This window comes from Hemitrygon akajei, chromosome 7 (genome assembly GCF_048418815.1).
Source record: "Hemitrygon akajei chromosome 7, sHemAka1.3, whole genome shotgun sequence".
Classification (NCBI taxonomy): domain Eukaryota; kingdom Metazoa; phylum Chordata; class Chondrichthyes; order Myliobatiformes; family Dasyatidae; genus Hemitrygon; species Hemitrygon akajei.
Window position 1 is genome coordinate 28,844,538 of NC_133130.1, and position 24,825 is coordinate 28,869,362.

At 41.4% G+C, this 24,825-nt stretch overlaps 1 protein-coding gene across 2 annotated transcripts in view; it reads left to right on the forward strand.

The window, feature by feature from the left end:
- Positions 1–24,825, forward strand: part of ryr2a (ryanodine receptor 2a (cardiac)) — a 727,422-nt gene that overhangs the window by 268,106 nt on the left and 434,491 nt on the right. For both annotated transcript variants that reach the window (XM_073050574.1, XM_073050575.1), the window contains exons 4-8: positions 5,037–5,107; positions 5,713–5,791; positions 6,968–7,080; positions 8,276–8,375; positions 14,806–14,902. In XM_073050574.1, the coding sequence (XP_072906675.1) occupies positions 5,037–5,107; positions 5,713–5,791; positions 6,968–7,080; positions 8,276–8,375; positions 14,806–14,902 (460 nt within the window). The remainder of the gene's footprint in view (positions 1–5,036; positions 5,108–5,712; positions 5,792–6,967; positions 7,081–8,275; positions 8,376–14,805; positions 14,903–24,825) is intronic.

Consider the following 24,825-nt stretch of genomic DNA (forward strand, 5'->3'; position numbering starts at 1 on the left):
TATATCATCCAACCTAAATATCAGGACAGGCCATCTTGTTTTCTTTCTGCACTTTGACAAATAGTGCTATTTTCCAAGACCCTGTGGTACTCCATTAAAGGCATGCAGGTTGTGGTGAAGGTTTGACTAGAATTATTTCCACAGAGGTTTTAACATAAATGATGCATTTCATGATATGTATTCAAGATTCAAGATTGTTTAATGTAATTACTTACTGTCGGTTACGCTGCTGGCGTTTAGGTCAGTATTGAAGCTCCTCCATCTCTGGCTGCATTCACCGTGTCAGTAGCTTCCTCTCGATGTTCACTAATAGACTCATACAAGTCCCAGGTGGAGACTAGGGAATACTGTTACACTCTGATGCAGAAGAATTCTTTGTTGCTGTTTCCGTAACAATTTTTTTTTACCCGATTGGGTTATTAGCCGTGAGCTGAACCCCTGAACCTGGATGATCAATGGATCACCCTTTGACCTGCTTGGCGTGGGTGACTCTACCAAGAGCCAAAGCATAAAGCCCTGACTACAGACAACATAGATCTCCAGGTCATTGAGGCATGTAGCTCTCAGGAACAGGACAACCAGCTACAAGGAAATCAAAAGCACTAAAATACTAATCCCTCCTCCCTACACCATGTCTATATCCCTCCATCCTCTTTATATCCAAGTGCTTAGCCAAACATCTCTTAAACACCTCTAATGTATTTGCTTCAACCACTGTACCAGACAGTGCATTCCAGGCATCCAGGATTCTCTGAGTAAGAAACTTACCCCTCACATCCACATTGAACCCCTCTCACCTTCAATGCATGCCCTCTGAAATTAGATATTTCAACCCTGGGAAACAGATTCTCTCAGTTACTCTATCTATGCCTCTCAAAATCTTATAAACCTCTATCGGATCTCCCCTCAGCCTCTGACGCTCCAGAGAAAACAACCCAGGTTTATTCAGCCTCTCACAATAGTACACGCACACTAAACCAGGTAGCATCCTGGTGAACCTCTTCTGTACTCCCTCCAAAGCCGCAATGTCCCCCTTATTATTGAGCAACCAGAACTGTATGCAATACTCCAGATGTGGCCTAACCATAGTTTTATAAAGTTGTAACATAACCTGTCTTTTGAACTCAATGCCTCGCCCAATGAAAGAAAGGCCTTCTTAACCACCTTACCAACCTGTGCAGCCACTTTCAACGAGCTATGAACTTCTATCCCAAGGTTTCTTTGCTTAGCAACTTTGTTAAGGACCTTGCTCTTAACACTGTTCTGTCTCCTTGCATTTGCCCGATTGAGGTGCAACACCTCACATTTATCTGAGTTAAACTCCACTTGCCATTCTCCATCCATATCTGCAACTGGTTTATATCACACTGTGTTCTTTGCCAACCTTCTAGACTATGTACAGCCCCACCAATCTTGGTATCATCTGCAAGTTTACCTTCCCTCTCATCTACATTTTCATCCAGGTCATTTATATACATCACAAACAGCAGAGGTCCCAGCACTATGAACTCCACTAATTACAGACCTTCAGCTACAATAAGTCCCTTCAACCCCTACCTTCTGTCTTCTATGTACAAGCCAGTTCTGAATCTAAATGCCCAATTTTCTGCAGATCCCATGCATCTTAATCTTCTGAATTAGCCTTCCATGAGGGACTTTATCAAACACCTTGTGAAATCCATGTAAACAATATCCACTGCCTTACCCTCATCAGTCTCTCTCATCGCATTGTCAAAACACTCAATCATGTTGTCAAGACATGACCTGACATGCAGAAAGCCATAATGGCTCTCTCTAATTTGGCTATTTATTTCTAAATGCTCATATATCCCATGCCGAAGAATTTTCTCCAGCAATTTCCCTACAACCGACATGGGTCTCACTGGTCTATAGTCCCCAGGGTTTTCCCTTGTTGTCTTCTTAAATTAGCTACTCACCAATACCCCAGGACCTCACCTGTGGCTGGAGAGGGCACGAGGATACTGGTCAAAGGCCCAGCAATCTCTTGCCTCATTCAATATCCCATGGTAAATCCCATCAGGCGTTGGGGACTTATCCACCTTAATACTCCTTAGGAGGCCCCACACTTCCTCCGCCTTGACCTCTAAATGCCTGAACATATTCATGCACTCAGTACTGATCTCCTGGTCCTCCATATCCTTTTCCTTGGTAAATACTGAAGCAAAGTACTCATTAAGTACCTCACTCACATTCTCTGCACCCAAGCAAATGTTACCCCCTTTATCCTTGCGTGGTCCCACCCTCTCCCTAGTTATCCTTTTACTCTTAATGTATGTATAGAATAATTTGGGATTCATCTTAATCCTACCTGCCAAGGACATTTCATGTGTCTCTCCCCCCTGCCACTTTCCTAATTCCCTTCTTTAGTTCTTTTCTGGCTTGTTTATACTCCTCATGTGCTTCATTTGATCCTGACTTCCAAAGATTTACATACTGTTCCTTCTTGGTTAAATTCATCACCTCTCTGGACATCCAAGTTTCTCTTATCTCTCAATCCCCATACTTCCTTCTCACAGGAGCATACTTTTCTTGTACTTGATCTTGTAGTTCATCTTCAAACTTTCTCCACATGTCTGTTCTCATATGGACTTGCCAGAGAAAAGGTGTTCCCAATTAACACTTCTTAGTTCTTTCCTAATGACCTCATGATTCTCCATATTCCAATTTAAAACTCTCCCACAAGGATCATACCTATCCTTATCTATAGCAATCCTGAAAGATAAGGAGATGGGGTCAGTGTTCCCTAACTGTTCATCCACGGAAAGGTCAGTCACCTGGCCAGGCTCATTACCCAACACCAGGTCCAGTGTGACCCCTCCTCTCATTCGATCATCCACATATTGATTTAAGAAACGTTCCTGGGTGCACTTAACAAACTCAGCCCCATCTAAATCCCTTACATTAAGAAGGTCCCAGTTTATATTAGGGAAGTTGGAATTCCCATGACAGCAACTCTATTATTTTTGCACATTTCCTTAATCTGATTACATACCTGTTCTTCGATATCCCGGTGGCTTTTGGGGGTGGGGGAGCACGTTCTGTAGTTCCATCAATGTGATTACACCCTTCCTATTCCTGAGTTCTACCCAAATGGACTTGGTGTCTGAACCCTCCATTATGTCTCTGGGTGCAGCTGTGATATTATCCCTGCTTCGAAGTGCAACACCACCTCCTCCTCTTTCTTTTTTAAAACTTCGAAAACCTGGTACATTAATCACCCACTACTGCCCCTCTCTCAACCAAGTTTCAGTAATGGCCACAACATTGTAGTTCTATGTACTGATCCATGCTCTAAGTTCTTTTAGCATTGAACTGTGGACATTTCAAACTATCTGTCCCAACTGCAAGACCAGTTTAAGCTCTTCTGACTAGGATCAGCAAACCTCCGGCCAGGATATAGGTCCCCCTCCAGTTCAGGTGCAACTCTTGTGCAGGTCACCCCCTCCCTTCCACAGAAAAGGTTCTAATGGCCGAAGAACTTAAAACCCTGTACCCTGCACCATCTCCACGGCCACTCATTCATATGTGCTATCACCCCATTCCTAGCCTGTGCCACAGGGTCTATAACCTCTGCTGCCCTTCTCTTCAGCCTCTTTCCTAACTGTATATACTCACTGCGTAGGAGCTCTTCCCTTTTTCTGCCTATGTCATTGGTGCCAATATGCACCATGAACTCTGGCTGTTCCATTTCCCCCTTGAGAATATCCTGAAGCAGTTCTGATACGTCATGGACCCTAGCACCCGGGAGGCAACACACCATCTCATTTGCAGCCACAGAATCTCCTTTCTGTCTTCCTAATTATTGAGTCCCCTTCACTACTGCACTACCTGACTTTACCCTTGCCTTTTGGGGCTCCGAGCCGGCCAGGGTGCCACCAGCCTGGCAGCTGCTGCTGTGATCTGCTGGTTCATCTCCCCCAGCAGTGTCCAAAGGGGTATATTTGTTTCTGAGGGGAACCCATCACCAACTTCTTAATCTCCTTACCTCTCCTGGTAGCCACCCAGGTGCTGTCAGAAGCCTGCAGTCTGGGTGAGATCGCCTCTTCGAAAGTCTCGTCAATAATATCTTCAGCCTCCCGAATGACCCTGAGTACATTCAACTCCAGCTCCATCTCCTAGACCTGGTTAGTCAGCCACTGAAGATGGATGCACTTCCGGCAGATGTAGTCGTGTCAGGTAGCCTGAATTCCCACATCTGACAGGATGCATTGGGCAGTTTTAACAACCTGTGGTAGAGCCTTCTTGTTTGCTTTGATGTGCATGTGATGAATAAATTAGAGAGTCTATTATACTTACATTAATCTTGCAAGGGATTACAGTATATTTTGAGGGCATCGTTGGGCTGTGATCACAGGACGTTCCAGTGGCCTTCACACTGGAAAATCGACTTTACGGCATTTACACGCAGAAGGAAGAGGGACAGTGAGAGGCTGCAAGAAATCAGATTATTCAAACAACTCTCAGGGAGAGTCTGATTATCTTGGAAGTTGCCCATTTGTCGTGATGCTCAGGTGTGGACTTTTGGCAGGAGCTTTGCCCGAGAAGCCTGCGCACCAGTTTAGATTTACACTGAATTACATTGAGAGTAAAGCACAGAAATTTACTATTAACTCCAATTGGTCCATATGAAACATCTCCCTCCAGATCCCCTTCAACAAGCCAATCAGCAGAAACTTTAAATCCTCCCATGCATGTATTTAGTTTCCCCTAAGTTAAGTCTTTAAAGCAGGACTTCCTAATCTTTTTTATGCCATGGAACCCTGCCATTAACTGAGGGGTTTGTGGACTCCATGTTGGGTACCCTCTGCTTTAGAGGGGCAATATACAGTTAGAGTGAGCTCCTTTGATTTACCCTCTGCTGGATTTAGTACCACGATGCAGAATTCTGTTTGCTTTCCTGTCTGCAGAGTGTTTAAAAGAACAAATAATTCATCAGAGACTAACACATAGTAGAGTGCCTTGTGCTTTATTTGCTGTAAAACCCTTAACATTATCATCATTTACTTAACAGACAGCGCAGGGCGGCGGTCATCGGACACTCCTGTATGGACATGCAGTATTGCTCAGGCACTCGTACAGTGGAATGGTAAGTTACTAACTTTTGTGAACTATTTTACGCCCAAATTCACAAATGGAATTCAAATTTTTTATTATTGTGGTGCTCATATAGAAGAAAGTAGATCTAATCTGACATTTGTTCATAGCGTAATAGAAAACATCCAAATTACCAATTATCCTTTGCAGCAAACATTTACTGAATTGGTCCCTGACTGTTTGATGTGGACAAGGGACTCCAAGGACTTTGAGATTTATTTCTAGATCCCTTGAGAATATTTAACTGTGAAAAACTATAACATGCTTTGCAGAACACCTACAACAATATGTTTAGATAGCAAAATAAAACAGAAAATACTTGAGTAAGGCAGCATTTGTGGTAAGAGATATGGAGTTAACACTTTGGGTCCGATGATCTTGGATGTTCCTTCCGTTTTTCCCTCTAGTGATTTCATCTGGCCTGCTGATTATTTCTAGTATTCTCTGTTTTTATTGCTAATTTGCAGTTAGTGGCTTGAACTGATTTAGAAAGCTTGAAAATTCCTCATCAGTGACCTGCTGTTTGCTACCGTTCTCATGTAAACTGTCGCCAGTCTGAGATTTTAACCCATTGCTGTCCTGCCTTTTGTTTCCAAGTATCTTTCTTGTTTGTCCACATCTCGATCTTCAACAGACAAATTGGCCTTTGATGTCGGATTGCAGGAAGACACAACTGGTATGTTTAAAGGAAGTATTACTCTTTCTTTGGTTAGACAAGCGAACATGGGATTTGTTTCCCTCCTTCATGTGACAGGTTGACTTGTTTTGCTAGCCCTGCCAGTAGTGCAGCACATGAGTTGGTGGGAGGAAAGTGGATACAGCAGGCTCACAGCAAAGCCTAACCTTCATTTGGGTTATTATTGGATGTGTGTGCATGAGGCAACTTGTATTGGACATAGAAGAGCCTGGATTTGAAAGACAAAACTATCACACCACACCTGAGAGGTGAGCGTCGATGACTGGGCCTTAGGGAATCAAATGTTGTTTAACTAATTTGAAATATCCCTTCGCTATTCAACTACCTGTGTTTAAAGTATTTTAAAATATTAAGAGAAGATGACATTTAATTAAATCATGTTTAACTGTCAATAAATAATTAAAACCGAATAAACTAGTGCTAGTACTTACTGCGGAGGAAGCCACAACCATGCAGTGATCTTCAGGACTGGAGGTGTTTCACACTGTCTCCCCGCTCACCTGGGCTCAGTGATTACACTGGCCTGTGGCCTCCAACATGTTTTCATCCATTGTTTTTGCCCCTCAGTCAGCTTGTTTCAGGTCAAAGTATGTGTGTTCCCCCAAAGGCAATCAGGTTTAAAATCCGGAAACAGGCACATGGTGTATGACAGGACGGCCTCTTCCCTGTGGAATTGTTCAGACTGCAGTGGTGCTGAAGGAAGTGGAGGCAGACCCTCAGTGTACGGCCAGCTGAAGAATGTCTCTCATGCCGTGTTGATTCTAAATGGTGTCAAGCTTTTGTTGCAGAAGTTGTGATTCCAAGGGTTACATTTCTCAATCTGAAATATTCACCTCCACAAGGACTCAAAATGAAAGGAGACACTTATACAGTGGAATTCAAAATTTTGGCACCTTCCAAAAGTTGAAAGACAACAGAACTTGCGCTGTGAAAGGTTTCAGACTTAAAATGAGCGTTGCGTCAACAGCAATGCAAAGTTTATAATCAAAAGGCAGATGTATTTACTTCATGAGCCGCACTATTAAAGGGTCAGCTTATGTCTTTGAACCCAGAACTCGGTCTGTGTTTCAAAGTTTCACTTTATACCTGTGGCACCCATATGGAAAATGAACGTGTGCTGCAGGGAGCATTGTTTTAACACTCCTGTTTGTGTAGGGGAGGCCTGCTGGTGGACCATACATCCAGCCTCTAAACAACGCTCAGAAGGAGAAAAAGTGCGTGTTGGAGATGACCTTATTTTAGTCAGCATTTCCTCAGAGCGGTACCTGGTGAGTAAAACGTTTCACTGATCACTTTTCAGTGCTTGCAAGGAAGCATACCATGATTTTCATTCTCTGATTAGGCTGAATTAGCAGAAATCAAGCAAAGTCAAACCAAGTTCATTTACATTCCTTTTCGTACGTAAGATGTTTAGTCCAACTTAAGTTTCCATAGGACATGGACGATGTTTAAATATGCTTTCAAACAAAAAAAAAATGTCTGCTGGTTAAGCTTCTGTGTTGCGAGCCATTATAAAGATTCAGTTGTCTTAAGCTCTTAGCTACTTTTGATTGACAGCGAAGCTTTAAGTCCTAAACCTAAAGTTGATGAAAGCCTTACCATCCAGAATTTCCACTCCCATTGTTTATGGATGTTGATGTGAGGATTAAGATAGGAATTGGAGGCTTCTGTTAAGAATACCTTATGATGGAGAGGCTTCACATGGAGCACGTCTACTCTTTTGGTGATAATATGCCAGGGGCCAGAGAACGAAAAGAGAGAAAGTAAGGGTGGTGTGGGGAGGTTTGACAGTACTGGAGGGAAACTGGCAGTAAAAAGAGAAATAAAGTCCCATTAATGTTTGGGAATTAGTTATTTTGCAATTTTGTCAGAAACTTGCTCACATCTTAATTGTTAGATTTCAGACGTGAAAAAAGTCCAGAGGTTGACAGATTCATTGCTGGCACCATACATGCTAGATTGATATTTCAGCATGTCGTAGTTCACATCCAGAATGGAGTGAACTTTGGAGAGGAAATGCAGTGCTCAGTTGTGACTGACTAGCATGTTTAACCCCGCTCACAGACAGAGAATTTCAGAACAAATATGATGGGTAACCTGAAACACTTGATCAGGATTGATGTAATGTCTTTATGCAATATCTGAAATGTGTGGCTGCGATTTATGTAAAAATGCTTACTTTTCTATGTATCTAGAAGACATGATGCAATGTTGGCTGAATCCACTAATGTTATTTAAAGTGGACTTTGAACTAATGTTCAAATATATTTAAGAAAATCTTCATCTACTTGTCTTATTAAATGATGATAGAATAAATTCTTGAAGCACCTTTGAAGGCCGTAGTGTTTACACTTTGAATGTCTTGAGGGGATGCCACGTCTGAACTGGGCAGTTTTTTTACAAATGTACTTAAGCTTAGCCTGCAGTCTTGAGATGATGCTGAGCTGATCTGTTCTCTTGCAGCATTTGTCATATGGCTATAGCACATTACATGTTGATGCCGCATTTCAGCAAACCCTCTGGAGTGTTGCTCCAATTTGCTCTGGAAGTGAAGTGGCGCAAGGTAAGATTGGTTCAATTTCCCCCCCCCCCTCCCCTCCTGTAGTAACAATGCTGCAATAGTGTCGTTATATTTACAACCTGCCAAAATACCTCACATACACATTGCACCGTGAAATAACACCACTCTCCGATGGTTTTAGAGCAATTCTTTCCTTTATATTGTTTTTAATCGATGGCCAGAATTTCAGTTTATTTCACCAATTTCTTTTCTGTCTCACTGTCCTTTTTGCAATTCCCACTACGTCATGCACCATACCAGACATGACCAAGCAGAAATGTACCAGATCAGTAACAGAGTTATTTACTATTAAAAGAAACTCTTAACTGATGAACACCTTACCAAGAACTTCAGCTTAGATATGCACCCCAAATTCCCAGTTTTTATTGCAGGGGTTCCCAACCTTTTTTATGCCATGGAGCCTTACCATTATCCAAGGGGTCTGTGGATCCCCGTTTGGGAACCCCTGTTTTCGATATTCCAGTAATGAGGGGCAGAAGGAACATAAATGCAGCAGCATTGCTTGGCTGTACAGCCCTCTCTTTCCTATTCAGGACTTAGTGAGATCATGATTAGTCTGTTTATGGCTTCTGCTAGACTTTCCTGCTTGATCCCAATCACTCTTGAACAGTAAAGACCTAATCCTTTGTTGCATAATGATATAACCAAATTTTGAGTCAAAGATTTGATAAATGAAAAAAGAAGCAAGAGTAGGCCATTCAAGACTTAAACCTGTCCGCCATTCAATAAGAACATCTGATCTTTTACCTCAACACCAGTTTTCTGCACTGTTGTTTGATTCTACTGATAACGAGAAATCAATTAACTTCCTAGAACTCAGTAGTTCAGATATCATCTGTGGATGGAAATAAACAGCTGACATTTCGGCCTGGGATTTTTCATCATATCCTGATGAAGGGTCTTGGCCTGAAATGTTGACCGTTCGTTTCCCTCGGTAGATGCTGCCAGACCTGCTGAAGTCCTCCAGCATTTTGTGTATGTTTCTCAAGATTTCCAGCATCTGTAGAATGTCTTGTATCTATCAACCCTTGATTTAAATTCACCGAAAAAGTGAGCATTCAAAGGTCTAATAGGGTAGAAAATTCCAAAGATCCACTGCCTTCTTTTTTCCATTTTCAATGATCTTTCCCTTATTTGAGTCTCTTAATTTGATGTTCCTCAAACTGGTGAAACGTCCTCCCTGTTGTTTGTATGTTTCAATAAGGTCATCTCCTTCCAAACTCTAGAGAAAAGTGCCACGCTTGCACAATTTCTCCACAGTTAATAACCGATTATCCCACTGACCAATCTTTTGAATCTTCACTGCAGTCTCTCCTTAAAGGTCTTGTGGTAGATGTTCAAGTTGTGATGCTGTGTGACACTGAGTCAGTATTCCCTCTAATTTGTAATGAGTGTGCACAAAAATCTTGTGCTGTGCAATTTTTGCCCAATGACAACAATATGAGCGCATTGAATTTTATATGTAGAGGTATTCATTTTAACAGGTAGCAAAACACTGTCAGTAAGAACCTTGATCTCTTTTGGGTTTGATCATTTTTGCTCTCGTTCATCTGCACTCTCACAAAGCATATGAAGCAGGCCTATAGTGGGTAATGAAAGATTTTCTTGCCGGAGCTTTTGCACACCATCCATATGTGATTTGCTTTTGCATTGCAACAAAACACGCAGAAAAGACCAGTTTCTGTATTGTACATAAATATTTCTCATAGCATGCTCCTGACCTCATGAGCTTTCGGTGTAGCATTTTCTACTGTTTTATTAAGCCATACCACTTTAACTAAACTAGCAGTTCTTTTGCACTTCACGCCCTTTGCTTCTTTGGAATTCGACATAGTGAATCAATAATTTCTCCGGTGAAAACAGTATAAACAAGCCATTTCTAAAACCTGCAGACAAATCATCACAAATTCCACATTGCCAACACCATCCACATCAGACTGTTTGGAATTGTGAGATATAATTACCATGCCAACGAGGCAGAGGGTAGCAACCTGTTGTGTGAAGTTTAAATCCCTTTGTGTGCTAGTAACAAAAGATGTGTGCACGGGCACACATGCACTCACCCTAGAGGGAACATTGCCTGGAAGGCAATATGAACAGTAATTTTCCATGCACCTGCTATCTTGTCTTTCTTCACGGTAGAGGTCATTGCTTTTGGCAAGTGACCATATGCATAATCGTCTTTGCCTGTTACTTCTTGGGTAAAAGTGCTATTTGCTATTTCTCTGTATATGTCTGATTGTTTTCCAAGTCTTGCTGGAAGCAGGCTGGGTTTGCTCCAATGTCTTATGGTCTTATGGCCATTTGCTTAGAAGATGCAAGTGATCGTACATCTGTGCTTTTGATGCTATGATGAAAGGAAGGCCATTACTGACGCCTCCTTTAGGATTCCACTCCAGCTTTCTCAGTGGGAGATGAGGGGGTGGTCTTGCATCATTACTTCCAAATTTCAGCGTCTGTTTTTTAATGCTGATTGACAAACCATGCTGGTTAAGTATGAATCATTTTCTCCCATCTACATACTCGATGCAAATAATAGCTCTTCCTACAAGGAAATCCCCATGTTCTGTGGGCTGTTCATTTTATACAGTGTTCAAGTGGAACAGATGCCTCATGATTGCCTGACTGTTTGTTACTAAACTTTAACTCTTAAAGCTGGGTCCAGCTGTCACCTGAAAGTGACTTTTGTTTCCTTGTTTGACTGTTGTTTCTGCATCACCTCTGACATTTTGTTCCCTCCTAGTAAATCCTTTCGAGGCAGGAGTTCTTTCACAGTCATTCATATAACACCGAGCCTGAAGCATGTCGCCCAGTCTTATCTGGCTCTCAAAGATTTGGAGGAAGAGGGAGCATTTGGCCAAAAAGAGGTAGAGTAGAAACACTGTCATCACAGGTTATAGAATTATAGAGCACTACAGGGCAGAAAAAGGTCTTTTGGCCCATCCAATCCATACTTGCTTCCTCCTCTGCCTAGTCCCTACCTGCACCTGGACCAAATCCCTCCAAACCCCTCTTATCCACGTATGTATCAAAACTTCTCTTAAAAGGTACAATTGAACCCAGATCCACCACTTATATTCCAGTGTTAGTATCCACTTAAATTTAACCCCAGAATCATCATCTCAGACTGTACTTACTGACCTGAGCATGTCTGAAGAGACTGGCATTTGATACCCCATGTCTGCTTCCATTCGTAATGTTATAGAGTCATAGAAAGTACAACACAGAAACAGGCCCTTCCGCCCATCTAGTTTGTGCCGAACCATTTAAACTGCCTCCTCCCATTGACCTGCACTGGGACCATAGCCCTCCATACCCCTATCCAAACTTAAGTGTTGAAATCGAGTTTGCATGCATGCAGCTTGTTCCACACTCCCATGACTCTCTGAGTGAAGAAGTTTCCCCTTGCATTTCCTTAAACTTTTCACCTTTCACTCTTAACCTATGACCTCTAATTATCGTCCCTCCCAAACTCAGAGGAAAAAGTCTGCTTGCATTTACACTCATAATTTTGTATATCTCTATTAGGGCTTCTATGTTCCAAGGAATAAAGTCCGAACCTATTCAATCTTTCCTTATAACTCAATTCATCCAGACCCGGCAAAATCCTTGTAAGCTTTCCCTGTACTCTTTTGAACTTATTTACTTCTTTCCTGTAGGTAGGTGACCAAAACTGCACACAGTACTCCAAATTAGGCCTCACCAACGTCTTGTACAACTTCAACATAACATCCCATCTCCTGTACTCAATACTTTGATTTATGAAGGCCAGTGTGGCAAAAAGCTTGCTTAATGACCCTGTCTACCTGTGGCACCACTTCCAATGAATTATGGACCTGCATTCCCAGATCCCTTTGTTTTCGGTGCCCTGCCACTCATTGTGTAAGACCTAACCTGGTTGGTCCTACCAAAGTGATGAAAGCTTTCATCCAGTGCGATCGAGCAAGACTAAGCCTCCTGACTGATGCCCGGTTTTGGAATAACTAGGATAACCACATCATTGTCTTGCTCCACTCATTGACCAAATAATTAAATTCTAAAGGTGAGATGAGACTTACTGCCCCTGACATCAAGGTCTAGCGGGACTGAGTTATAGGGAGATGTTGGCCACATTGGATCTATATTCCGTGGAGCGCGGGACTATGAGAGGTGACCTCATAGAAGTTCATAAAATGATAGGGTGTATGGATATGATAGATGGTTATAAGCTTCTTCCCAGAGTTGGGGAGTCTAAAACCAGGGGTCACAGATAAAAGATAAGAAAGGCGAGATTTAAGAGACCTCCGAGGTAACTTCTTTACACAGAGTGTAGTGAATATTTGGAATGAGCTGCTAGGGGAAATGGTGAAGGCAAAATTGAAGAGGCATTTGAAGAGAAGGTCTTGGGGGAGTGTGAGCAAACGTGTGCAAATGGGTCGAGCATGGAGAAGGCTGTAGTTGGCATTGACCAGATGAGCCAAAGGGCCTGTTTCCATGCTGTATCACTCTGAGTCTGTTTGACTAGTTGGGACAACAAGGAGTTCTGGATAAATGGAAGTCAGTGGGCATCAAGGGGTTCACACTCCAGTGTTGGAGTTGCATCTTGCACAAACGAAGATGGTTATGATTGCAGGATGTCAGTCGTCCCAGGTTCAGGCCATTACTGGAGGCATTCCTCAGAGCAGCTTCGTATTTTCAACTGCTTCGTCAGTAACTTACCTTTCATCATAACTTCCAAAGCAGGGATGGCCGCTCCTGATACATAACTCCTCAGCAATGAGGCAGTTCAGGCCTGCGTGCAACTAGACCTAGATAACATACAAGCATGGACTGAGAAATGGCAAGTAACATTCTTGATGCAAAAGTACCAAAGAATGACTGGCTTTGATTACAGTTTTGTTCTGATTCCCCTGAGAAGACAATGAGAAGGTTGCAGCCTCCATTTTCTGAAAAGGTCCCAAACACTAACTCAGAATCATGTAAATGAAGGTAAAGTTTTTGTTCCAGTGATATTGGTCCACAGGAATGTGATATTGCAATAAACTGCCAGCAGCTTCCATTCCTTTAATTCACGGTGTCAGCATTATTTCAAACGTTGTCACTTTTACAGACCATTAAAATTGCTAAACAGAACCTGAAACCTTATTAGGCAGGTAACCACCTAACAGTTGACAAGTTAACAGGGTAGAAAGTGTATTGCCAGAAATAGGTTGAAAATAACCAGTTTCGGTGAAACCCTGCACCCCACTGGGCAGAAACCCTGCACCCTGAGAACCAGCGAAAGGCAGATGGAGAGGGAAGCAAACTGGAAGAGACTGGCAGCAAAACCAACATGTCAATAACAGGTTGGATCTTTCATTAAGGCCATAATTGTGCCATTTTATTGCTGAGCATTATTCTAAACGTGCTCTCTTCATTGCACACATGCCCTACATTATCACAGTTAGCTATATAACCAACCACCACCTGCAATGCTCACATCATCCATCAGATAATAAAGTGACAGAGGAAACATTATCTCTTTATTTCCTTCTTTCTGGTGCGTACCTGCACTGTAGAGCTTACATCTGTCATGATTGCCCTTGGTGAGAGTGTACAATTTGAGACATCTACCGGCTCATCTTGTGTCTCCTCTAAGCCAGGGCTTCCCAAACTTTTTGCGCCACGGACCCTTACCGTTAACCGAGGGAGTCTGTAGACACCAGGTGGGGAACCCCTCGTCTAAGCATGCCCTCATATGGCAGCTCAATAGGAGCCATGAGCTATGAGATGAAGCAAGTAATGGCAGATGCTGGAAATTTGAAACAGAACAGACTGGGAGCATTCAGCATTTCAAGCAGCATTATTGTGGAGAGAAACGTCGAGCAAAGAGATGGCCCATGTATGCAGTATGTCCATCACTGGAAAATTGCTCCTTATCTATTATACATTGTCTAAAGGAGTGATGGCAGATTTCAGATGGCCAACAACCTGAGAACTGGAGCGAAAATGCTGGATACTGCTTGCATATCAGAATCAGAATCAGATTTAATATCACTGGCATATGTTGTGAAGTTTGTCAACTTTATGGCAACAGTACAGAGAAAAAAACTGAATTACCTTAAGTATATACACAAAATATCCATTAAGTAATTAAGTCAAAATAAAACAGTGTAAAATAAACAGAAATAAAGAAGTAGTGGGGTAGTGTTCATGGGTTTAATGTCCATTTAGAAATATCACTAAAGCTTGGTCACAGCAAAATATTGTGAAACTCCCTTTTTAAGTAAAAGTAATTTTTCACTGCTGTGATATCATTTTGAACCCTAGACACATAGCATATTGCATGTAACTCAAACCAAGCACAAATGTTAATTCATATGTCTGCCTGTCTACTTCTCTTTCCGTGAACAAACACTCATGCTAAGTCTTGGTTTAAATCATTTTCCATCAGGATATTTAAAGGGAGGGGATGTGCTGAGGTTACCACATGGACACATGGATGAATGTCTTACGGTTCCATCAGGAGAGCATGGAGAAGAACAGCGCAGGTGATTACGGGACACAAGCTAACAGTCCGCTGAGATTGTGTGGAAACTGAAAGAGCACAACGTTGAACAGAGTAGGAATGATGTAATGTCTTGCGTCTTTTGCAAAGGCCTGTCAAGTGCACGTCAACTAATATAAAAAATGAAACGTTTCTTTGCAGGACAGATTGATGTAAGTCTTAGAGCATGATGATGATATTAGACGTACTGTATGAATGCAAGTTGTTGAGTTAATGGTGAAGTGTTTAAAATCCCATGACTTGGATACTTTGGGTCAAAGCCATTCTGATGAATTGACAATTTTTTTCCCACCACTGATGCTGCTTGTCCACGGAGTTCCTCCAGCTCTTTGTTTGCTGCTAAGCTGGGGCAAATTGGGATATGAAAGTGAGAATAAGAATATTAAACTCAAAGGTGCAGGGAACAGGGTTTAATGGGAGAGTGGAACTGAATGCTGGAACAGATACTGTCAGCCAAATCTTGGATGAGTTGAATTTAATCAGTGATGGGGGGCTACTTGAGAACTACAGTACACTAAGTCTTAGTTATTCATGAGGGATAGAGGAACAGACTTACCAGGGATTAAAAAAATGGGTATATTGCACCACTCAGGCTGCTGATAATAACACTAAGGCTGTAAATCCATGCAGTAATCACCCTCTCCATAGATGGGACAGTTTTTATGTATATTTTATCCTGTTTTACAATCATTCCAAATACCAACTCTGGCTGCAGATCTACACATGTTGCTGACTCCCATGTGTTCCTGACCACAGACTGAATTTTTATGCTGGAAAAGGTGTGGATGTGGAAGCTCAGTCTGATATGAAATTAGGTTCTGAGTTTACAAATAATCTGGGCCAACCAGCGGAAAAAAAAAACAAAGGAGGGAATGGAATCATTAGCAAGGCAGCTGAGCTATGCTAGTAATCATGGGAATCTGTTTAACAGGAGAAAATCATAGGACATTCAGGATTGAATTTTGGTATTGAACACCGAAGGATTGGTAAAAGTAAGAGAAGTGGCTGCTATTATTTTCCAGGAGCAACCCCATCCATTTCTTCAGAAGAGGCTGTCAAGGAGCCAATTGCAGAAGAAAAGCAAGTTGATGAAGAATATTCTCGGAGAGATATGTTGATGGTGCCTGAAGCAAAGTCACTGTTGGAGATGCGTAGGCTATTGTTATCTAGTCAAGTGAATCCAATGAATGCAGGCCTGTTGAAGGACTGAAAATGGAGAGTCACTGGGAAAAAAATGATGTGATTAAGCATGTTAAAATTCATAGAATAGTTGGAAAAAGCTTGGGGAGGGATACTGCATACAGGACATGGTTTATATTTTTTTCGGAATGCTTTAGAAAAGCAGAACTGATTGAAGGGATTGAAATGTGTTAGGAGACAAATGAATTATGACTTAGGAGAGGAAAGGAGACAAGGAAGATATGAAGTGGGAGCAGTGGTTTTCAGTAAATAAAGAGGCATATATGGTTACATTATGGAGGGAAATTATATAATTGGAAGGGAGAGCAGGATGATGATATTTATTTAAGGGAGGCCAGGAAGTAAAGATGGATGACCATCCAGTTAGATGTAATATAGTCAGGAGGATTTTTGGACAGACAAATCCACAATATGGCTACCAGATTAACAGATTGAATTAATATCTTTATATCATGTTACTTAAAGGTTTTAGAAATCAAGTTCACATTGCAGGATCCATGAAAAGTTGATTATTGAAGTTTTAAATAACCTATTACATGTTGGAGTAACCATGAAAAGGTTTGAAGTTGACCATAAATTTTAATCACACGCTTGCAAACTTTTAATGTCACATTACAGGATCCAAACAGAATTTGCTGTTGTTAACCTACTATTTAAATGTAAGGATGTGATGGAAACAATGCAGGTCTATTATTCTTATCGCTTTTTGTGTATGGTATTTAACTTGAAGCTATAAATAGAGGAAAACAAAAGTGACAAGACTGGGTTAATTAAAAATTTCCTCTTGTACAGTGAGATGCCCAAAAATATCAGCCCGGATTTTGCATCTAAATCTCTGAAATGGGTCTGTCATCTCATCAGCTTCTGATTATGTAACATGGGTTTGCTACCAGCTGAGTTGCAGCTTATATTTATCCTTGAAAGCTGCTGACCTTGTGTCCATAGGAACCGAGGATTCTTTCAGTGACTTCACAAATGTGAACATTGGCTGAGAAACCATGAGGAAAGGACAAGTTGGAGGAGGCCTTGAAGACCATGGTAGCCTAGCATTAAATGGGCACTATAAAAGCCACTGTGTGCCTTAGTTTAATTTAAGGAATTCAAAAATGAACCCTCCATTTAATTGTAGACTGACCCAGATTGCAAGGATTTTTCTTGGAGCCTTTGCAGCAAGTACTATACGCTAATCTAGACTTTTAATTCAGTATTGTAGTTCACCTTGATTGGTTTTACTGGCTTGCTGTTTTTCCTGTTTAACCTATAATTATGTGACATATACAGTATTCTACAGGGTATGGATATCTTCAGTAACAATGATCGTGTATCAAATCAGTCTGTGTTCCTGGTGCTTTTTCCTGTCCGTTAGACTCCAGTTAAGTCAGATAGTACACACTGAAGAAAAGAAGTTAATTATAAGCCAAAATTTAAAATGCTGAAACATGTTCATTAATGAAATAAACAAAAGGCTAGATATCATTCTCCCAAAAAGGCAGCCCAACTATATTCTGGGGATTCGAAGCAAATGAAGAAGATAAAAAACAAATATTTGGCTTAATGAACTTAGTTTAAATAAAATTTCACTAAAATTCACACTCAAGGGAATTGCGCTTTGCTCAATGTGATGTGAATTTAATAGTGGGCATTGGAGCAGCATAGTTAACTTTGAGGAACAACAGACAGAGATCTAGATTATTGACCTGAATTTTTAAAAAAAAATATTTAGTATAGGTAAAGGTAACCTTGAAACTCCTGGATTCTTGTTAAAGAAAAACGTTGATTTGCAGATGTCGAGGAAAGGGAATCTGTCTTCTTTACTCAATCTGGGTGCAGGGGTTCTCAACCTTTCTTTTTGCCATGGACCAAATCCATTGATCAAGGGGTCCGTGGACCACAAGTTGAGAACTGCTGGCTTAGAGACTGCAGACAACTATTGTATATGATTTGTAATTCCTTACCAAATACTCTGTCAGAAACAATTTCGATGTTGGTAATAAATGATAGCTTTCAGCTGATATCATTACCCACACTGTGTGGAAAAATAATTTATTTAAAGCATTGCTTGGCTCAGCAGTAAAATATTCAATGATTTGACATTGGACTTAGTCTTTCAGGGCATCTCAGATGTTGCATGTATCTCCTTGGCACCTCCTGCCTTAATGGGAGAACAATGTCCATTCTCAAAAAAAGGCTGTTCCAAGACAGTGTTTATGCTTCCCTGACACCAAAACAGCAAAACCTCCGGTCTGAAACTTTGACAATGTAAAGTCATGGATGCTGTTAAGCCTGTTTACTGAGGTGTAGATAAGAGAGACCATAGCCACGTTGACAAGAAAAGCCAGGAATCTAACCTCGATATCCTGACCCATACTCACAGTACTGTGCAAAAGTCTTAGGCAAATGTAAAAGAATTCTGTAAAGCAAAGATGTTTTGAAAAATAATGAAAAAACAAAATTCTAAATATTGAAAAAATACTATAAAGAGCAGAAAACAGTAAAAAAAAAACAAAATCAAATAAATATTTGTTGTGACCACTCTTTGCCTTTAAAAATGCATCAATTCTCTTGGGTGCACTGTCATGCAATTTTATAAGAAAATTGGCTGGTAGGTTGTTCCAAGCCTTTTGGAGGTCTGCAGACTTATGGCTTATATCTCTCCAGGTAATCTGATGTTGAGATCAGGGTTCTGTGGAGGCCATACCATGGACTTACCTATGGTCTTAACTATATCTATGGACTAACCATATCTATGGAATTTTGCAAGGACTGTATCTCTCAATCCACATCCTGCAGGCTGACTATCACATTGCTGTATGTAGAACTCTGCTCTGTGCAGATTGACTGCTATTTCCTACAGTGCAATAATGATAACACAAATATTTCATTGATAACACACACCAAACAAAATGCTGCAGGGACTCAGCAGGTCAGGCAGCATATATGGAAAAGAATACAGTTGATGTCTTGGCCTGAAATGTTGACTATGCTCTTTCCCATTGATACTGCCTGGCCTGCTGATTTCTTCCAACATTTTGTATGTGTTGCTTGAATTTCCAGCATCTGCAGATTTTCTCTTGTTTGTATTTCATTGAGTCCTGAGTGCTACTGAAATGACTGGGTATTTTTCCGGTTATCTTGTTTTGATTTGTTACAGAAATGCCAGTGATGTCCACATCCTCTGGTCTTCCTGTCAGGAATATGTAAAGGAGTTTAATCTTCCTGACTACTGTGCATTAAAGCCAATTGTAAGCATACATACACACTACAAATCCTGAGCATACATAATAATTGTTCCATACAGTACTGGGAGTAACTGTATCCCTGTTGGATATGCTTCTACTAGATAGATAGATAGATAGATACTTTATTCATCCCCATGGGGAAATTCAACATTTTTTCCAATGTCCCATACACTTGTTGTAGCAAAAACTCATTACATACAATACTTAACTCAGTAATAATATGATATGCATCTAAATCACTAACTCAAAAAGCATTAATAATAGCTTTAAAAAAAAAAAAAAAGTTCTTAAGTCCTGGCAGTTGAATTGTAAAGCCTAATGGCATTGGGGAGTATTGACCTCTTCATCCTGTCTGAGGAGCATTGCATCGACAGTAACCTGTCGCTGAAACTGCTTCTCTGCCTCTGGATGGTGCTATGTAGAGGATGTTCAGGGTTTTCCATAATTGACCGTAGCCTACTCAGCGCCCTTCGCTCAGCTACCGATGTTAAACTCTCCAGTACTTTGCCCACGACAGAGCCCGCCTTCCTTATCAGCTTATTAAGACGTGAGGCGTCCTTCTTCTTAATGCTTCCTCCCCAACACGCCACCACAAAGAGGGCGCTCTCAACAACTGACCTATAGAACATCATCAGCATCTCACTGCAGACATTGAATGACGCCAACCTTCTAAGGAAGTACAGTCGACTCTGTGCCTTCCTGCACAAGGCATCTGTGTTGGCAGTCCAGTCTAGCTTCTCGTCCAACTGTACTCCCAGATACTTGTAGGTCTTAACCTGCTCCACACATTCTCCATTAATGATCACTGGCTCCATATGAGGCCTAGATCTCCTAAAGTCCACCACCATCTCCTTGGTCTTGGTGACATTGAGACGCAGGTAGTTTGAGTTGCACCATATCACAAAGTCCTGTATCAGTTTCCTATACTCCTCCTCCTGTCCATTCCTGACACACCCCACTATGGCCGTGTCATCAGCGAACTTCTGCACATGGCAGGACTCCGAGTTATATTGGAAGTCAGATGTGTACAGGGTGAACAGGACCGGAGAGAGTACGGTTCCCTGTGGCGCTCCTGTGCTGCTGACCACTGTGTCAGACCTACAGTCTCCCAACCGCACATACTGAGGTCTATCTGTCAAGTAGTCCACTATCCAATCCACCATGTGAGAGTCTACTCCCATCTCCGTTAGTTTGTGCTTTAAGATCTTGGGCTGGATGGTGTTAAAGGCACTAGAGAAGTCAAGGAATGTAATCCTCACAGCACAACTGACCCCATCTAGGTGAGAGAGTGATTTGTGCAGCAAATACGTGATAGCATCCTCCACTCCCACCTTCTCCTTATACGCAAACTGAAGCGGATCCCGGGCGTGCCTGGTTTGTGGCCTCAGATTCTGTATTATCAGCCGCTCCATGGTCTTCATCACGTGCGACGTCAAGGCAACAGGTCTGAAGTCATTCAACTCCTTTGGTTGTGGTTTCTTCGGTACCGGGACAATACAAGATGTTTTCCACTGTCTGGGTACTCTTCTCTGATCTAGACTCATGTTGAAGATGCGCTGTAGTGGTTCTCCCAGTTCACCCACTAATGCCATGTGTCCCTTTCTGGCAATGAGCTATGCCTCCACAGCCAGTAGAGAGACTTAATTCATCTTTATCATTGATGCACGTTTTTCTATCTAGCTGATCAGACTACTACATGCACTCTTCAGGACTGCCTCAGAAAGTTATAACTTGGTTGTAGCTTCTTCAGAATGCAGCAGTAAGAATCTTAACTACAAAATGAAAATCTGAGCATTTTTCACCAGTTTTGGCATTATCGCACTGGCTGCATGTGTCCTTTAAGATCAATTTTAAAATTCTCTTAATTGAATATAAGGCTCTGAGTAATCTAGCTCCTCCTTACATCCCTAATCATAATCTTAGATCCAAGAATACTGGTTTACTCACTCACCCCAACTCTGAACTGTTCCCATAACCTTTGGACTCATTCTCAAGGACTCATCTCATGTTCTCAATATTTACTGCTTATTTATTTATTATTAATATTATTTCTTATTTTTCTTTCTATTTGTACGTGGACAGTTTGTTACCCTTTGCACATATGTTGTCTGTTCATCCTGTTGGGTGCGGTCATTGATTCTATTGTATTTCTTGTATTTACAGTGAATGCCCACAACAAAACACATCTCAGGGTTGTATATGGTGACATATATGTACTTTGATAATAAATTTACTTTGTATTTTGAACTTGGATGTTGGGAACATGGGTGTTAGGCCCAGAGGTGTTCAGTAAGTTGATGAACAGGGTGTCCAGATAAAACTCATATTACTCTCCTCAGCTGTACATTAACTGATAATAAAAGAAACAGTAGAATTCTCAGGCAGTAGCTATGGAACAATAAACAGAGTTACTGTTACATATCAAAGATACTCTATAAAAGTCTTTGCCCAGAAGTGCTTATGAAAGCCATGTCTGGTGCATATAGAGTTCTTTTGAGTCGAGTTAACCAACTTAAAAAATATAGATTTATTTATAATTTTCTTTGTTTTTATGTTTTTAATTAATTGACGACAGTTTAAATTATTGTTAAATAAATATATTAGTTTAAAAAAAATATTCATTAATTTTGAATTAGCTGCTCTGGGTTGAGGAAGGCTTGTTTTCACATCAGTTTTGTGGGTTCTAGGAAAGATGATGAGGTAGTCATAAACTCAACTAACTCTTGCATAGATTGAAAAGAAGGTGCCTGCAAGTGCTATTAAACAAGTGAGTCTATTTAGATTCTGAGCTTCTATATGCTCCTGATAGTAGAATGGGCAAAGAAGTGGCAGATGGAATATAGTGTATATAGAATATAATGACAGATGGAATATGGTCATACACTTTTATAGAAGGAACAAAGCCATAAACTATTTTCTAAGCAGGGAAAAATTTAAAAAATCTGAGGTGCAAAGGGACTAGGAAGTCCTTGTGCAGGATTCTCTGAAGGTTAACTTTCAGGTTGAGTTGGTAGTGAGGAAATCAAATGTAATGTTAACATTCATTTTGAGAGGACTAGAATGTAAAAGTAAGGATGTAATGCTGAGGATTTATAAAGCATTGGTCAGATGGCATAAAGTCCATCTCCCACCGTCCGCCCCATCCTCATCACATTCTGCGGGAGTTGTATTGAGAGCATCCTGAGCAGCTGCATCACTGCCTGGTTCGGAAATTGCACCATTTCGGATCGCAAGACCCTGCAGCGGATAGTGAGGTCAGCTGAGAAGATCATCGGGGTCTCTCTTCCCGCCATCACGGACTTTTACACTACATGCTGCATCCGCAAAGCAAACAGCATTATGAAGGACCCCATGCACTCCTCATACAATCTCTTCTCCCTCCTGCCGTCTGGGAAAAGGCTCCGAAGCATTCGGGCTCTCAGGACCATGCTTAGAGGAGTTCGTGGCTGCTGATTGTTGGGACAAGGTTTGAGAAGTCAGGGTATTTATAAAACTTTGAAATTTGCATCACCTGGCCTTTCCTAACGATGACTGTGAAGAAAACTGAAGAAGAAAAGTCTTCATCCTGTGACCCAGCAGAAGTGTTCCATGCCACATTGGGGGACCAGTTGCCTGCAACAAATTCTGAAATACAAAGGGAATCAAGGAATGACCTGACATTGTCAAAGGTCTATGAAATCACCATGCAAGGATGGGCAGCTCAGGTTTCCAGACTTCTCAGCTAGATGAGGCCAGTTGTCGGTATGTCAAAGAATGCTGATGTGTGGACCTTGTGTTGTGGTTCCCTCTAAACTGTGTACCAGATTGTTAGAGTATCTGCATGAAGGACACTTGGGTACAGTCATGATGAAGAATCTCGCCCAGAGCTATGTGTGGTGGCCGGGAATAGATAGACAGATTGAAGACTTGGCCAAAAGTTGTTCGGGATGCCAAAAAGTTCAAAATGCACCCCCACAAGCACCATTATGCCCAAGAGAGTGACCGTCTTCACCATGGCAAAGAGTACATATTGACTTTGCTGGGCCGTTCATGGACACCATGTTTCTGATTGCTGTGGATACTCATTCAAAATGGCTGGAGGTTATACTGATGCATTCAACCACCTCAGCAAAGACTGTCTTCACCCTGAGGACTATCTTTGCCAGAAACAGCTTCCCAAAACAAATTGTGAGTGATACAGACCACAATACACGTCAGAAGAATTCCAACTGTTCATGAAGTAAACTGGCATCAGTCATTTCGAGTCAGCACCTCACCACCCAGCGACGAATGGGTTAGCTGTAAGGTTTGGGCAACCCTTCAAGAATTCCATTAAACTGATGGACAAGGAGGACATTGCTCTTCGGCACAAGGTGGACAACTTCCTTTTTGTGTATCGGATCTCTGTTCATGCGACGACAAATCAAACTCCTGCAATGCTGTTTATGAGCAGGATCTGAGATCGCACGTAGACCGTCTGAAACCTGATCTATGGAGGGAAGTGCAGAATTAACAGTTCTGCCAGTTGCCATTGAATCAGCAAGGAGCTTCAAGATTGGATAGGAAGTCCACGTGCGTGATTACTGAGAAGACAAGTGGACACCCAGTGGGATAGCGACAAAATCTGGACCACTGATGTACACAGTGGATGTTCAAGTTCAGACATGGAGACATCATGCAGACCAAACACCTGATGCTCACTGAAAAACACAGCTGCGTCGACTGCATCCAACAAGACGGACACTGGACTTACCTCTCAGTGATGATGACACTGGAAACTGAAAATGTTGTCTTAGACAAGACACCTACCAAACCTGGTGCCACTCCACAGGTCCAGAGGCGCTATCCTGAAAGGAACAGAGCGCCACCCAAAAGACTGAACCATTAGAGCTGTGAAGTTAGTTATGAACTGTTATTGTGAAAGCATGGTTATTTGGAATAGGGGTGTATGAATGGGAAATTGAATGTTTTGTACATACACAGTTTTATGTTGCATTAATCTAAAGGGGGAGGAAGTGTAATGTATGGATCTATTTCTTTCAGAGCAATGATTCCACCCCCCCTTAGCACTATCTATTGTCTGCACATGAACTTGCCTATGCATGCACATTGTTCTCTGTCTTGCTGCAATGTGAATACACCAGTTGAAGCCATCTGCCATGAGTGTGCCTTTATTTATTCGATATGTAGTTGTGCACAGACACAAGATCCTGTACACAAGTGTAAGGAGAACTAAAATAATTGTTACTCTGGATCTGATGCAGCACAAAAAAAAAAATTACAAAAGGTAAAGAACAATAATAATACTAAAAAAGAGACAATAAATATAAACACATAAGATAGTTTATATATGTTGATTGTATGTCCATAAAGTGATGATCAGCTGTACACAAGGTGACTGATGGGAAATAATAAAGTAGAGCTGGAGTTAGTGGTTGGAGGTGTGAGAAAGTGCTTTATTTTCTCTTCATGGTGTCAGCATACACAT